This window comes from Lagopus leucura, unplaced genomic scaffold (assembly GCF_019238085.1).
Source record: "Lagopus leucura isolate 7727_CA_CO unplaced genomic scaffold, USGS_WTPT01 Super-Scaffold_100001, whole genome shotgun sequence".
NCBI lineage: Eukaryota > Metazoa > Chordata > Aves > Galliformes > Phasianidae > Lagopus > Lagopus leucura.
In genome coordinates, this window is record NW_024962262.1 from 78,581,093 (window position 1) to 78,593,972 (window position 12,880).

Consider the following 12,880-nt stretch of genomic DNA (forward strand, 5'->3'; position numbering starts at 1 on the left):
ATAATAAAATGGATACAGTAGAATCATAGAATCCTCAGAGTTGGAAGGAACCTTTAAAGGTCACCTAGTCCAACTTCCCTGCAATGAACAGGGACATCCACAGCTCAATCGGGTTGCTCAGAGCCTGCTCCAGACTGACCTTGAAAGTCTCTAAGGACAAGGCATCAACCACATCTGTGAGCAACCTCTGCCAGTACGTCACCACTCTCACTGTAAAAGATTTCTTCCTTATACCCAATCTAAATCTCCCCTCTTTTAGTTTGATACCATTTGCCCTGGATCTTCATCAAAGACCCTATTAAAGAAGAAGTCTGTCCCCTTCTTTCCTGTAGCTCCCCTTTAGATATTGAAAGGCTACTGTCAGGTCACCTTGCAGCCTTCTCTTTTCCAGGCTGAACAGCCCCAACTCTTTCAGCCTGTCTTCATAGGACAGGTGTTCCATCCCTTGGATCATCTTTGTGGCCCTCCTCTGGATACACTCCAACAGGTCCATATCTTCTCTGCACTGAGGACTTCACATCTTGGACACGCTACAGGTGTACCACAGGTGAGACCTCACCAGTGCAGAGTAGAAGTGCAGGATGACCTCCCTCAACCTGCTGGCCACACCTCTTTTGATGCAGCCCAGGATACAGCTGACTTTCTGGACTGTGAGGGCACATTGAGGCCTTATGTCTTGCTTTCCATCCATCAGTACCCCCAGGTCTTTTTTGACTTTTGAAAGGTGTGCGTTCAAACCTTTTATCTCTTAGCTTGTATTGGTAGTATGAGTTGCCTTGTTTCAGGTGCAGTATCTTGCACTTGGCATTGTTGAACATCGTGAGTTCCTTCTCCTGGGCCCACTGCTCAAGCCTGTCTAGGACTCTGAATGGCACTCTGTCCCTTGGGCATGTCAACTGCAACCCACAGCTTGTTGTCATCGTAAACATGCTGAAGGTGCACTCAGCCCTACTGCCCAGGTCGCTGATGAAGAGATATTAAAGAGTATTGGTCCCAGCACCAACTCCTGGAAGACACCACTCATCACTCATCTCCATCCAGACACTGAGCCATCGACCACCACTCTCTGGGTTTGATCCTGCAGTCAGTTCTTCATCCATCTAACAGTCCATTCATCACATCCACATGTTTCCAATTTGGAGAAAAGTATGTTGAGAGGTACAGTGCCTTACTGAAGTCCAAATAGATGATATCAGTGGCTCTTCCCTTGTCCTCGCAGTGACACCATCATAGAAAGCCACCAGGTTGCTCAAGTAGGATTCGCCCTTGGTGAAGCCATGCTGGTTCTCTCTTTTCACCTCCCTGTCTTCCATGTGCCTTAGCATTGCTCCTAGGAGGATCTGCTCCATAATCCTTCCCAGCAGAGAGGTGAGACTGACAAGTTGGCAGTTCCCACAGTCATCCTTCTTACCCTTCTTAAAAATGGGTGTGATGCTGCCATTTTTCCAGTCATGAGGGACTTCACCTGATTGCCATAACTTTTCAAATATCATCAGGAGTGGCTTGGTGACTATCAGCCAATTTCCTCAGGACTCTGGGATACATCCAATCAGGACCCAGAGATTTTCAGATATTCAGTTTCCTCAGGTGGTCACGAATCTGATCTTCCCTAACAGTGGGAGAGTCATTGCTTCCCCAGCCCCCTCCTTCCAATCCAATTGTTTGAGGGTTGGGTGATGAGCTGTTATCAGAGAAGACTGAGGCAAAAAAAAATTGTTGAGAACTTTGAGTTAGCCTTCTCCTTATCTGTAGTTACCATTTTGCCTTTGTCACTCACCTAGGGGAGTATACATTCCTTTCCTGTCTGAGTTACCTATAGAAACCTTTCTCATTCTTCTTGGTCAAGCTTAGCTCAAGCTGGACCTTGGCTTTCCTGACCCTGTCCCTACACAGCTTAACAGCTAGGAGGAGATATTCTCATGAGTAAAGCAAATATTATAAAGTAATAGCATTTTATTCTATATTAAAGGTAAGAATTTTGCAGCATGGACTTTTGATTACTTCTGTTTTTTTCAAATCTTAACATCATATGTCTTATTGTGCTCCATTTCTACGCAGACAAACTTCTCTAAGGTCAATTTAAAGAATCAGAGAGATTCATCTTCAACAAATCTTATAGTCTAGCTATTAGGAATCTATCCTAAACAGATCACCTATATCTCCTACTGTTGTAACTTAAATGTAGCTTACACTTACATAAGTTAATGCTCACAACAGTGCAACAAGCCTATCTACCTACAAGTCTCAGAGCTAATGTGCAAGTATATGAAGTCCATCAGCGTTTGCTCAGTAAATTCTACACTCTGAGGAAGCATCACATCTTTGCCAGCATGAAGAATTTTATCCAAGTATGTTTTAAAAACATGTTCAGCTCCCACATGCATGGTAGCCCAGAAAGAGTTCCTGCAGAATAGTTCCAAATAATCTTATGCACATTTGGACCTTCATGGCATAGCTAGAGAAAATTTCCCATTTTAAAAAAGAAGGATGGATACTATACCATACAGATTCTTAATAGAACACAGCACCTGGTTGAACTCCACTTAACTGATGGACTAGTCAAAATGCACTCCATAATTACAATGTTATAATGTCATTTTCTTTAACAACAACATTTCAATGTGAGTTAAAATGTATAACTTAAAGAGTTACCAAAATACTAACTGTCAGCAAGAGTTGATATTTCTTCATTCCGATACAGCCAGCTGACAATGGGAGCAGGTGAACTAGTGACACGGCAAACAACTTCTGCAACTTCTCCCTGCCTGAACTCTTGTGGCGATACTATGTCCCGAAAAGTGAGCTTTTCTAAAAAGGAAGAAAACAGAATACCATTGGTACTTTACAGTTCGCTCAGCATTGAAGTTAAATGTGATACCAAATTAGATGCAGTTAACTACTAAGACTTCATCATGTTCACAGTACAGAATTATTTCCATAATACATTTTTCTAAGATTCAAAGACTCTAACATTTCAAAATTCAAATGGTCCTGAAGACAGAACATTCACTCTATCTCTAGGAATGATTTTACAATCATTTGGCATTACAAAAATGTTCATTTTATTTATATAAACTCAGCATGCTTTATAAATATGTTTTTCATCATTTTCAATGGTCCAGAGCGCAGTTTTGAAACTCTAGTTTTTCAGAGGTCTACACATTCAGGTTAATAGTCTTTTCTACTCTCTTTCGTGTTTTATTTCTCATGATCTTATTATTGAATTAATTCCTCATGTTCTCATTCCATCTAAACGTCCACTGAAACCACCTGGAGAAGTCTTATTAGAAAGGTGGAACCACAGCTTCATTGACTATGATAAATTATCAGCTGAGTAAAACAGAAGTTAAGAAACAATGGGAAACTATATGAAAAAAGTTTCTATTTTTGTCACAAGAATTTGTAGGGGTTTTTTGCTCTAAGATTCTGAGGATTTTGATAATGCCTTTTCTTGATTCTGGTTCCAAGTAATCACACTTAATATTTAGTTTTATTAGTGAGTTTAAAAAGTTCAGTATTATGAGAATTCAGCAGAAGAACTTCAAGCTGGCATTAAAACATAGTCTCATCCAAGATCTAATGCAGAAAATTTCTGCAAGAATTTCTTGCATGCAGAAGAAACGAGTTGGCTTATATTCCCTAGAACCAAACATTGCCAATTCCATTTAAGAGGATATTTTGAAGAATGTAAGTCAGAGAATGCAATTCTTTCTGTATTAATGTGAGTGCACGCTCCAATAATCCATACATTTTCCATAGTAGAGTGAGCGAGCTTTTGCTATGTACACATCTTGCCCACTTTTATAAAGTATTTGTTTAAAATATCTGAAGTATTTGACTACAATTACGCCTGAGAAGAAAAACTCTTACAAACAAGTTACACAGTATATCCTGCTTTTTCCTTATAATACATTACAAATACAAACAATGACACTTCTATATGTTAGTTTCCATAAACATTTCCATTTCTTGTGTACGTCTTTGGGCTTGTGTCAGAATTATTAAAATTACCACATGCACACACTTCAAAAGATTTCAGCTACGTTCAGCTCCTTGCTGACAGAGTGACTGGCAGCTTTAAGCATAAAAATGAATTCCACAGAACTTGCAATCCTTTGAACTGTCAGCTTTCAAGCCATCATGTAATTGCTTGTAACTGCTATCATCATTCTAATGGTTGTTTTATCAATAGCTTTTAAAAAAAAAAAGTGTATCTTTTGTTGTCTGAGTTATCTATACCTTTCAGAAGCAGTGCTTTATGATTATTTTCTGTCACAAGGCAATTCCTTAACATTTAATCCAACCAGAAATGTATTTTTTATAAAAGACTACTCTCCAATGAAATTACTGAAGAATTCAGCTGAAAGGATGTTAGCAAATGTCCGCTTCTTTCACCCAAACATCCCTTAGCTTATATCTTTTCACTGTATTTATTTAATATTAGCTTTTAGTCATTTTGATTAATCTAAAGAATATATTATACTGCAAATGTAGTGAAATTGGAAAAACAAACAAACTCTCAGAGAATCTCTAGCAGTAACAGAATGTATTTGCTTTTAACATATATTCAATTAATTGTTAGCAACTGAAATGCATTTTAGCTGTTCATCATATTAAGCTTCAATGCTCTATATAATATTCCATTGCAGGGCCAAGAATATGTGAAGACTGACAGAAAACTAATAAATTCACTCTAAACTTCACTTAATTAATAATCTACTTTGCCTTTCTTACTTCTTTATTTACGTACATATTTGTTATAGGTTGCATATGTACTTGTACTTATAAGTAAGGCTGAAAAAACTTTTTTTTCTGGTAGTCCCTCATAGTCCCTCTTTTCCACGAGGAACATGTAGTGCACCCCACAGAAATGGTATTTTAAGAGACAAACAGAAAGTAATCTGCAATAATATAAAGTCTTCTTCCTAACTGTGAACTAAACTGCAGGAGACACAATTATTTGGAAGATACACTCCAGAGCCTGGAACAATATTTTGATAGGCTTTGCTTTCTCAATAGCAGTGGCTCTCAAATCATACTCTTTTGTGTTCTATTTGATATTACTGTACTTACGATAAATTTCCAAAACAACAGTAGCTTCTTGAGTTTGTCCTTTAGCATCTGTTGCTTGGCATCGATATATGCCAGCATCTTCTACATCTGCATTATAAATGATGAGACGTGATCGAACACCTTCTTTCTGAACAACCACTCTTTGACTAGAAACAATTTTCTCTCCTTGCGGATTGTACCAATCTATGTTGTCAGGCTCACCAATGGCTGCAAAATAAATAAAAAAATAAATAATATGCAAGGTTATAAGTTCAAGGAGACATTAAGTAATGCATATGCACAATCTCTATGCAAAGTCATAGACTGCTGAACTGCGAGAAGGAGTTCTGAGAAACTGCAGAAAGATAAGAAAGGCAAAACCACAGACAAAGGTATGATTGTTGAGACAGGCTAATTAATAGCTCCAGAATTCACGAGGAAAAAATAAACACAGAAGCATATAAAATTTGAAAGGAAAAGAAGTCTGGTCAGCAATCACTTTGTCTTATAATTGGTCATACGTCATTCTCAATGGACATTCACAAATCAGCAGCATTAAGAATTCGTTTCAGACAGCAGCAAAAGCAAACTTTTTTCTTCTGACTTACTACTGTCACTATGGAAAAGACTTTCTAAGGATACAACAGCCTAACCTAGCTTATTAAATCATTAATTTAAACAAGTAAAAGTATCTTAACCAAATAAGAACAATGATAGATATAAATTATCTACACCAATGCAGACAAATTTGAAACTAAAGTAATACGGTTTGTTGGAATCTGAAATCAATAGTTCCTAGACTGCAAATGTGAAATCAGTGAAGATCCATTTCTCAGAATTCTCATAAGTCAATATGAATATATAAAAATACGCAAATTTAAGTTAATATTGTGAACTAATATTGATTAGTTCACTTTTAAATTAAGCATAAGGTTGAAAATCTAAGAAAAAAAATCTCAAAATAACATGAATACACACCTGTACACGTGAAGAATTTGGATTCACCGACACTGAGTTCGACTTTGCTAAGAGAAATGGAAACCTGAAGTAGAGCTGAAAAATAAAAAGTATGCTGTGAACGCATTCTCATTCATATGTCTATAGCTTATATTTTCTTATTCTATACAGCGTACTATATAAGCTGTGTATCAAATTCAGCATTGTGTCTTCTGGAGCATATAGAATGTACAGGCTCTCTGGGCTGCCAGCCAAGGCAAATCCCCATAAACTCTGGACAAGCAGACAGGTAGGTTTCTTAAGAATCTAGTTGGACGGTTAGGCTTAAAAGGCAGCAGTTAATTGATCGTTCCCTACCTTGAGGTCAGTAACAAGTGGAGTACCACATGGTTCTGCCTATTTCCAAATTTAACATCTTTATCAATAACCTGGATGAGGTTACTGATCTAGAAAGACAGGAAGAATACATATGTAGGAACATCGTGATATTCAGAAAGGATAAATGCTAAGTTTTGTACCTCGTAGGAAATACGGAAACTGAAATCATTCAAGCTGAGGACAGTCATAGAAGACAAGTGTGCACAAGCAACAGCAGAAGCCAACTGGGTTTTATTCACAAGGTCATGATCAAGGAGATCATATACATCAGTAGATGGAGGAGAGCAATTAACACCTCTTCTAGGTGCTCTTCATGCCAAATGCAGAATACTACATATCAACCAGCTTCCCCCAACCCTAACCTCGGAATATAAGAATGATTTTAAGCTTCACATGAGTGAAATTAAGTGTGGGTTGACATGGTGGGTGTAGCTGGGCACTCAATGAATGAGGAGAGGTTGGGAGGACTTGCTTAAACAGGAGAGAGCTATAGAGGAACTAAACAATCAACTGCTCATGCCTGTGGGAAGTTATTAAAAAGATGGATGAAAGACAACTGATAAATTGATAAACAAGAGAAGTTCAGGCTGGCCATTAGGAAAAAATTATTTATGATGTATTGGAAGGGGTTACCCAGAAAGACTGTGCAGTCTCAGTTCTTGCAAGTTTCAAGAGCTTACTGGATAAAGCCTTACAGTCTCTGTAGCTCTTCAAGATTTGTTACCTTACAAAATTGGCCAATAAATGTTCCTGAATCAATGAATAAAAAAGGTCATGTTAATTTCAAGCTCTAATCAACACATACAAAGGTAAGCACAAAAGTACTCTCTGTTTAGAGAAGAACACTTACTAAATTTTATTTTAGTACTGTAGATAGTAGATAACTGGGATTCACATGAGATTTAAAAAAAATAAAAGTACTGTTTCATGAACATGGGGTTTGGAATCTTGAAATACAAAGATCTGCAGTGCTGGAATTATGGTGGAAATATTTTACCGCTCTGAAAACCACAACATGAACTACAGTGAATGTTAATGACTGTATTGAGCATATACTCAATACCCTGACCTTTCTAGATTCCTTTTTGTTAATTGGTACATTCATTGGATCATCTGAACAAACTTCTCTGGAAGCAGGAACTATTACAATCAAAATCAAACGTTCTGAATGCCAAAATTTCTCCATGAATATCTTAGAACTTACAAACTTGCTAGAAAAACAATTGTATTGCTCTGTTGATAGTAAATATGAGCACAGAAAAATACTGTCTAAGTAATATTGCATAGATCTTCATATGGCAATTGAAACCATCATGAAATAGATTTGTTATTAAATTATCTGTATATAATCAGCCTGGATATACATGAAATAGGCAAGATTTGAATTACTGTTTAACAGTCATGTCAAGAACAGGAATCAAAAAGACAAACAAAACTGTAATATCTGATCTTCATCAAAGAAATAAGTAACATTCAGAATTTAAGAAATTCTGGTAAGAAGTGAAAAACAAAGTTAGAAAATATTTTTTCTTCATCTACATGATACATATTTGATACTGCAGGACAATTTTGGCAAAGAGATGAACAGTTTAAAATTATTAGCATAAGTGCAGTTATAAAAACTGCGAAGATATGCTAGCTAAATCTCTGAAACAAAATGAAAATAATATTTTCCATACACGGTACACTAGTATTTACAAAATAAAAGACCATCTGCCCATTTTTTTTCAGATTCACCCTTTTATAGCTTCATGTAAATAGAAAAATATTGCTTTATGCAAACGAGAATGAAAAATATTGCCTAAGTGATTAATCTAGCAATCTGCACATATTAGGTAATCAGGGAATAAAACAGTCCTCAGCCTAGAAGGCTCACTCATTAGTTTCTTCAAGTAAGACATGCAATTAAAAGTAAATATTGCACAGAGGCCACATATCCCGAACGTTTTACATTACTTCCAAATGTACTTCAAGAATTACATAGGTGCATTAAGTTATTATAAGCTGATGAAGATGGTATGCAATGTGCATACTATTCACATTAATGCTAGCTGTATGCTAGCAGCTAATGAATAAGTGTAAAAAGGAGTAGTTTGTACCAGACTGGTTTGAACATCTTTGAATACACAAATGAATCCTTATTTTATCAGGTCACTGAAGCTGTTCCAAGAATTCAAGTCAGCAGAGGCTGTGTCTAGCTATGTTCAAACAAACCGAGAAATGAATAGTGGCTTCTGGCTAGATCTGACAAAGTACTGTCTCTTCTCATGTTTATATCTATATCTATGCTACGTCAATAGATTTGAATGCTTTTTTGAAATTTGTTTTTGAGGAACGAGGCAGCATTCTACTGTGGAGAGGTCATTCTAAACCTGCTGGACTGCTCATAAAGCAGAAGACAGAGTCAGTAAAAAGGAAAGGACACAAGTATGAAAACAGAATAAGGCATTGCTGGGAATCAAGCTGCATCCAAGGAGAGGAGCGATAGCTACAGCAGCTAATATAGGTGTCTTTGGCAGTGGCTCCTTAGACAAAAAAGATGACTACTATATACAGCTGGGAGGAAGGTAAAGATTATAATTCAAGTTAGAGAGCTTGAATTCTCTAGCTGTAATTATGAGCTAGCTTATTGGTATGCTTTGACTTCAAGTAGCAGTTAAACTTCCTTGAGTGATATGTTTTTGCTTTCAGCAAATGATTACAGTATCATTTAATGTTAAATATGCTTAGAAAACACCTTATTCTGAAGCTCAAAGAAATTACGTTTTTAATTGGTACCCAACTCCTAACCAGAACAACCATTCACCCTGTTAATCTTCTTTCCATTTATTATACAGGCTTCTGAAAACATTGTGATGTTACTGATTCCAGATAACAGTGAATGGGTTTTGCATGTAAATTATACTAACATAATTCTCACAGAAACTGATTCTCTCTTAAATTTCTAATGCTAATATATAATGATATATTTTGAAACATCAAAAAAGATTTTTTTTTTTTTTTTTTTTGATTTTTATTTTCTATATACTTTACTCCTCTGGGTACCCTGAATTGAAATGAGGAAATAGAAAAGTATGAAGAGTTCAAGGGCATTTGGCGTTTAGAACAAATGCTCTTTGAGGTTAGTTTTACTTTTTCTTCAACTAACTAACTAACTAAATAAATAAATAAAAATAACTTATTTTAATTAGTAATTCAGCAGAGTCAGAAATATAAAGATGTTAAGAATTCTACATGGTTACAATTAGGTAAGAAAACATCTAATCTGAGTCATTCCAGTGAGAAACAACTAGGAAACAACTAGGAAGGGTAAACCTCTGTATAAAGAATTCCACAAAAGCAACCATTTCAAAACAGGGCTAAGACTCTGTTTGTATTTGAAAGAGCAAATAGCCCAAACAGAAATAATGCTGAAAGATATCTTAGGTCATGTAAGGTGCTATATAAGAAGAGCACACAATCAGATGTCACACAAAGGAAGACCATTAGAATTAACAGCATAATTATTGAAACTGTCATAATTAAAGAACAGACACACATGAAAATGCTATTATATGGGAACTGCTGAGTCACAGTATGAAGCACGGACTGATCAACTGGAGAAAGGACCGGCTCAGCCCTGGGCACACAAGTGAAGGAAATTCAGCTTTGTGAATGGAAAGGGTGGAGCCTGGCTGCAGCTCTCTTAGACCCCCATTTAAGGGCTGACTGCCACTGAGGAGGGATCTCTTTTCTGGAGATTTCTTCTTTGTGGAGTTTTTCCCTGAGAGCCTGGATCTTCAGAGACACGTGAGCATTCTTTCCCTGTTTGTCCCTTTTGCCATTTCATTCTTGTATTACCTTTCACCACACTAATCTTTCTGACTGTAACAGCTATAAAAACATGTTTTTACCATGTACTGTCACAACTCTTCTATATCTAAGTATACTGTCTATGGGGAAGGAATCTGTTTATCAGTATAGAGGAAATGATGTTCTTGTGGTGCTTGTAAAGCCTGTGAAGGTTGTGGTGCTTTCAAGTATTTGCAATCCCTTCTGACTAACAGTACTGGCAAAGAAGTGATTGAGAGTACTGTGGGGGGAGACCAAGGGTGAAAATTTAATCCCAACCACCTATTAGAGTTTAATTTACTCAACACTTCATCATTTTGAGATACTGAAGGATTTTTCTTCTAATTTCTGTTTAGCAGTTAATTAAATAAATTCACTATTCACACTATTCTAACATCTTATAAGCATTATAACACTATATTCTCAAACTTTATTATTACTTTTATTTTGAGTATATGATTAAAGATACACTAACTGGTCTAATGATAGCCCGTCTTTTATCTGATGGTCCTGAATGCTTCTAGGAAGTGGAGTCAATTTCAGTAGAAATACCTGAAAATTACACTGAATCTACAATTTCCAATGAACAAAAAAATAAACTCTATGAACACTGGTTAGTTTTCAGCCTTGTGAAGGATGGACTACTACTAAATTATTAAGCATCACTCCTCTACAGTATGACAGTACTGAGATATGATGATATGATGATAGACAATTAAAATGAACTAGCAAGTTCCAGAATTAATCGCCTCAGACTAACTGAACTTTCCATTTCCTTATACTAGCATTTATTCGGATGCATCAGCAGGAAACAGAATCCTGATACAAAGTTCTAATGTTTTATTTGAAGTGTCGTTCCCTGATGAGAAGAGCTAGAAGTCACATGATGACCATAGGGGCATAACAGAGGGTGTAGGGATGAAATGCATGATATAAGTCAACCAACATGATCCAGTACTGTGCAATAAAGGCATAAATACTGAAGCTTGATAATCTTCTAATTAATAATCAAATCAAGATATTCAATATTAAGTAAAGATAATAGTATTTTAGACAAATATCATTTTATCACAAAGTCTTACCTTAGCTAAATGGTGAGATCTTATCTAAGCAAGAAATTAGACCTAAGAAACATCTATCAAAAAATGGTTTGGAAGTAATTGCTATGGAAGTGTGACTGTTGGAGTTACTGCACCTTATCTGTGTGGAAGCAAAACTTGTCTCTATAGCTGTTAACACCACCGTTCTCTGGAAAGATAATACATTTTCATGCACAGAATTTCTTTAGCAGTGAATACTCCCAATCCCATTTTAACAAATCCACAAAAGCATATATTTTAAGAATTTGTCTTGCAGCTTCAGAACCACAACCAGTCTATTGAAAGGACATACATTGTGAAGTGTAGAAAACATAATCTTCGTAAAGAAATAATTCAATTACCTCACAAGTATTTCTGTTCTTCATAAAACTGGGCATGTACATGAACTATCACACTTAAATACAGAATAAATATAGGGCAGAGATGGACAAGGCCAAGGGCAGTGAGAGAGAGAAGCTGCAGCCTAATGGCTGTGAAGCGGTCTTTTATGTGGACTTATATCAAGGAAGATGGCCATTTCAGGGGTACTCACATGACTCTTGCTCAAGCACCCAGGGATGTCATGCAGGCAGGAGAAAAAGTAGGATAAAAGAGGAATCGAAAACCACAAGGTTTAGGTTTTCTGGCAACAGATTCCTCATGAAGAAGAAAAGATTTCTGTCATGAGAAGCCTCACGACCTGCTTCACTCCCTCCTGGACTTGCTCTGCACTCTACCAGCATGCTGAAGAAGAACAGAGGTGTCTGCCATCAGATTCCTCACTACGGAATTCCTGCATGCTGACGGAGCCTCCTGTGCCTGCTACCTGAGTCCTGCTGCTTCCACACAGATTGGCTCTGTGACTTCTTCCTGCTGCTTGCCCAAGGCCGGCCATGCTGCTGCTCTCACCCCCTGCTGCTTTTGCCTCAGACCTTTGAAACGTTGTGCAACGGGACGCTGCTGGACCCTGGTGTTAACTCTCCCCACTTTACATGATTCTTGCTTCTTTTTTACCTTTTCTATCGCCCTCCTTCCCTTCCCCATCTCCCTGATTATGATTCATAATAAACTGGTTGGACCAACATTTGAACCACTGCTTCTTAATCTCAGGCCGGGTCTACAGATATTAAAAGAACCTCCTCTCCCTCCTATAAATTAATGACAGTGCTGAAGTCCATGCTAGATGAGTTTCAGATGTGATATTTTGGACTTTCACATGGCCCTGTGAAATGAAGTTCTTCAGTGGGTTAACTCTTTAGCTGTCACTTCAAACATACATTTTTCACCTCAGTCTCACAATAAAGAACCCAGTCTACCTGCTTTGTGATCGTTCCACACTGTCAGACAAAACATAAGGATGGACATCTGGGAAATACAGTTCTAAAGCACACCAGTGATTCATACAAAAAAAAAAAACAAAAAAAAAAACAACTAATATAGATGAACTCTATAATTTAAGAATTACAGTTACAATAGTGATAACTTCAGAGATTAAAAATTATAAATAGGGATTGGTTAAACTATTTTTTAATCAACATACATTGATACGAGCTTTGTTTCAATCACCGTCACTGAACCATCTT

The 12,880-nt window shown here is 36.8% G+C and overlaps 1 protein-coding gene across 1 annotated transcript in view; it reads right to left on the bottom strand.

Annotated features, from left to right (window-relative positions):
- The window catches only part of NCAM2 (neural cell adhesion molecule 2), a 238,819-nt gene that overhangs the window by 121,347 nt on the left and 104,592 nt on the right, over positions 1-12,880 (bottom strand). Inside the window, exons 2-4 of the mRNA XM_042868461.1 lie at positions 6,031-6,105; positions 5,074-5,280; positions 2,665-2,808 (exon numbers count right to left, since the gene is read on the bottom strand). Of these exons, the coding sequence (XP_042724395.1) occupies positions 2,665-2,808; positions 5,074-5,280; positions 6,031-6,105 (426 nt within the window). The remainder of the gene's footprint in view (positions 1-2,664; positions 2,809-5,073; positions 5,281-6,030; positions 6,106-12,880) is intronic.